Source organism: Arachis ipaensis, chromosome B08, assembly GCF_000816755.2.
Source record: "Arachis ipaensis cultivar K30076 chromosome B08, Araip1.1, whole genome shotgun sequence".
In the NCBI taxonomy this organism is placed as follows: Eukaryota; Viridiplantae; Streptophyta; class Magnoliopsida; order Fabales; family Fabaceae; genus Arachis; species Arachis ipaensis.
The window spans coordinates 71,574,750-71,578,753 of NC_029792.2; the positions used below are offsets into that span (position 1 = coordinate 71,574,750).

The 4,004-nt window shown below is 35.4% G+C and overlaps 1 protein-coding gene across 1 annotated transcript in view; it reads left to right on the forward strand.

Annotated features, from left to right (window-relative positions):
- Window positions 1-2,968, forward strand: part of LOC107613399 (serine/arginine-rich splicing factor SR45) — a gene marked incomplete in the record, with an annotated part of 5,012 nt that extends 2,044 nt beyond the window's left edge. Inside the window, 9 exon segments of the mRNA XM_016315369.2 lie at window positions 360-406; window positions 485-565; window positions 663-828; window positions 928-1,156; window positions 1,231-1,296; window positions 1,390-1,500; window positions 1,713-1,776; window positions 1,863-1,893; window positions 2,565-2,968. Of these exon segments, the coding sequence (XP_016170855.1) occupies window positions 360-406; window positions 485-565; window positions 663-828; window positions 928-1,156; window positions 1,231-1,296; window positions 1,390-1,500; window positions 1,713-1,776; window positions 1,863-1,893; window positions 2,565-2,638 (869 nt within the window).

Here is a 4,004-nt window from a genome sequence, read left to right on the forward strand (position 1 = left end):
TCCGTATGTTCAATTCTTTCCAACTTCTAGTTTCTTTAACATTGTGATTGCAATAGCATAGGTGCTATGTTAAAACCCTCATGGTTGTCAAATTGTTTGATGAAGTTCTTAGTTGTAATTTGCATGTAATTGGCATTGATGCAATGACAATGTAAGAAATATCTTTTCTTGGTGCAATGAGCATCAAGAATTAAACCTAAAATAGCACTATTTGTTCTGTTTCCTATTTATGGCTAAACTGTTACTTCACAACACTTATGAACTGGTAAATGTAACATGTTTGCTGCTATTTATTATTTGAATAATTGAAATTTTATGAAACATTCTAGTGATCTAACCATCATGCATTACCTTTTCAGGTAACTTTGGCGAGGTTGTAAGTGTGGAGTTGGCAATGGACCGAACTGTAAGTTTGATTTTACATTGTTATGACAGGCTTAGGGGATTATTATTACAATTAATTTCACTCTCGTCTCATTTCCAGGTTAATCTTCCAAAAGGATATGGATATGTGCAGTTTAAGACAAGAGCAGATGCTGAAAAAGCTTTATTGTACATGGATGGTGTATGTGTCTCTTGACTGAGTAGGATTAGCTTCTATAATCAACCCTTCTGGATGATGTTTGCATTGGAAGTTGATAGATTTGATTTTTATAATGCAGGCCCAAATAGATGGGAATGTTGTTAAGGCAAGATTTACACTACCTCCTAGACAGAAAGTTTCTTCACCACCAAAAGCTTCTGCTGTTGCTCTGAAGAGAGATGGCCCTAGGACTGATAATGCTAGTGCAGATGTTGAAAAGGACGGGCCAAAGCGGCCAAGAGAATGTATATACCTGATGTTTTGGCATAGTCTTCTGCTTTTTGTTCTTTTTGTTTTTGGTTTTTGGGTCTGGACAAATAGTAACTGTAAATTAATGACACCAGCTCCTCGGAGAAAACCTCCTCCCTCGCCACGAAGGAGATCTCCTGTGCCTCGAAGAGTTGGATCTCCAAGACGACCAGATTCTCCAATTCGCCGTCGTGCAGATTCTCCAATTCGCCGTCGATTAGACTCTCCTCATCGTCGTGGAGACACACCTCCTAGGAGGAGGCCTATATCCCCTGGGAGAGGCCGTTCTCCATCTCCACCAAGGCGTCTTAGATCCCCTGCAAGGTTCATGTGTAACTGTAACTGTTTTGATTTACAGTTTCCTTTGTCAGGTATACTCATAATTAGCATATTTGCAGGGCCTCTCCAAGAAGGTTGCGGGGAAGTCCAGGTCGTAGACGTTCCCCTCCTCCTCTAAGGCGCCGGTAACCTTTTGTCATTACTTTATCTTGATTACGCTTGCATTTAATCATGCATGCTGTCTCTCACCAATTGAACAAATAAACATTTTCATCCAGTTCACCGCCTAGACGAGCTCGTAGTCCTCCTAGAAGGTCTCCAATAAGTCGTAGGCGCAGTCGCTCTCCAATACGTAGACGCTCACGCTCAAGATCATTCTCACCTCGAAGGTAATTTTACAGCATATCTTGGTTCACTGGAATGAGTCATTACTCTTTTTCTACCCATGTTATGGCCTGTTATGCAGTTCCTTTAGTGTTTTTATTGCATTATAATATTTGGATAGAAGCCTTAAGAAAGGCCTGGGTACCAATGAGCTTTTGAATGTATGAAGGCTACCACTTTAAAAATGTCAAATCCTTAAAAATTTACTTTTCAACAGAGGTCGACCACCTGTAAGACGTGGGAGGTCTTCATCCTACTCTGACTCGCCAAGTCCACGCAAGGTCTGTTCCTATTTTTTAATTTGGATGATGTTATTTATTTATTTTTCTTGTATTGTATATGGCTAAATCCTTCATAACCTAAATAGGTATCCCGGAGATCGAAGAGTCGCAGTTCGGTAACTTTTAAAGTTTTTTCTATTCCTGGCATTCACCCCTCATCTTCAATTTTGATAATATATTTATATGGTCTAAAACTCAAATAGTATAAACTCTTTTGGAAAATGCTATTTGTACACCAAAATCAGCTACTAAAATCAGCCACCAATGTATTTTTGTATAAATACATCTGTAGTTTAATTTATTTTCAATGTGTATTTGTATTCCAACATGTATTTTATACTGGTGGCTAACTTTGGTGGCTAATTTTGGTATACATGTAGCATAACCCAACTTTTTTTGGCTGATAAATTATGTGGTAGATTTTCTGTTCAATTTAGCAAAGTGAAGTATTTGTTCTTACTTTATATAAGCCTTTAAATTTGCTACCCTGCTTCTCTGGTTCACACATGCCACAAGGTTGCAATATTGAGTGGGTGCAGAAATATAATTGGTTATCTTATCAGTGTTCATTGACCATTTTTATATCTTTTGTGCAATGGATATTGGGCACCACAGATATTTTGGCGATGTTTCCATATCGTATTTGAGTCCCCAATAGTTTCTGCCTTGATGATAATGATAATAATGGTCAATTTATGCATCTTCTAAGTTTAGCAGGTTACATCCCATTTTGACTTCATTTTTAGATCTCTATACGACATTACTATCATTTTGTTTTTTTATAATTTGTAGGCCTTTGAGAGGAAGAGGCAGTAGCAACAGCAGCAGCAGCAGTTCACCACCCCCACCTCGCAAACCCTAGATATAATTCGTGTACATCTGTTGTCTGTTTTTGTTCATGTATTTGTCAAGACTTAATATTATGGAAGTTACTCTACCGGCAATGTCTTTGGGGGATATGTTTCTATGACTGTCTACTCTCCAACAGATGCTTTCTTATTAGCACTTGAAAATGTTTTTGGAGATTTGCTGTTCCATTAGTTTTCATTCGGGAACCCTTAGCTTTGTCATTTTGATCCAAAATGATGAGTTTCGGAGATGGGGATTTCTTGTATCGAATGAGTGAAAATCTAAACTTAGTTGAATCCTATTAGAATTTCAGTGGAATGCTATGTCACTGATATTTCAGAAATTTGAGGATGGCATATGGTACTCGTTATATCGCACTAAATAGTGAAACTTTATTACTGAATACTTACGGTAATCTGCCCGATGGATTAGGATCATTGAGGTATAGTTTGCTTGGTTCATCCTTTTGAAATGCGAAGATTCATAAGTCGTTGTTTAATGATACCCCGTCGTCGAAGTATGCTGAGATGTTCTCCACTCACCATGAAATTAAATGGGTTAGAATGTTGGATTAGGGACCATCTATAAGCTAAAGGTGAGTTCTATGGTGTAGAAAGAAAAAAATTTCTACACTTATAGATATGTGTTGGCTGATTAGAGAGCTTGACAAGTGTTTAGAGAAAGAGCCAAAGTCTGTGCTCTTTGCAGGAATGAGATAGAAAAACTCTTTTTTGGCATAGAGTTTAGGTGAGTAATTATTTTCATTATGACTAATTATATTGACATAATAATAGACCTCATCATAAATTGGATTTCTTTTTTATTATTGTTCGAAAAATAACGACTCTAGCTGTGATTTGTTATACTAAAAAAATCACAAATTGCCAAACCAATAAAAGAAACACATGTATCAAGTATTAACCATTTAATCCAAATTTATTTTTTATTTACAAAATATATAGTAAATTAGTTTATATGGCAATATTGTTTAAAAATAAACGGTTGTATGATATATCTAATAAAAAAATATTTGTGTCATAAGTTTTATATTATTAAATTGTCTTAGAGGATTTAGATTGTCTAAAGTTTAAATTTCACTTTAGAAAGTAAAGTGTGATCTCTCACCATTTATTTTATAGGTGAGACCAAGAATAAATATGATAGAGAAATCATTCAAAGGTAGAAGATCACACTTTATCCTCTAAAGTACAAATTTAAAATTTAGAAGATCCAAATTCGTCTTAAAAGTATGTTGACCGTCACAAAATGTATTGTATATAACAATATAATAAGTGATATTTTTTATTGTTAACTATTAATTTAATTAAACGTATTTAGTGAATTTAGATGCTAGCAAAAATTAGTGTAATTTATTTTAT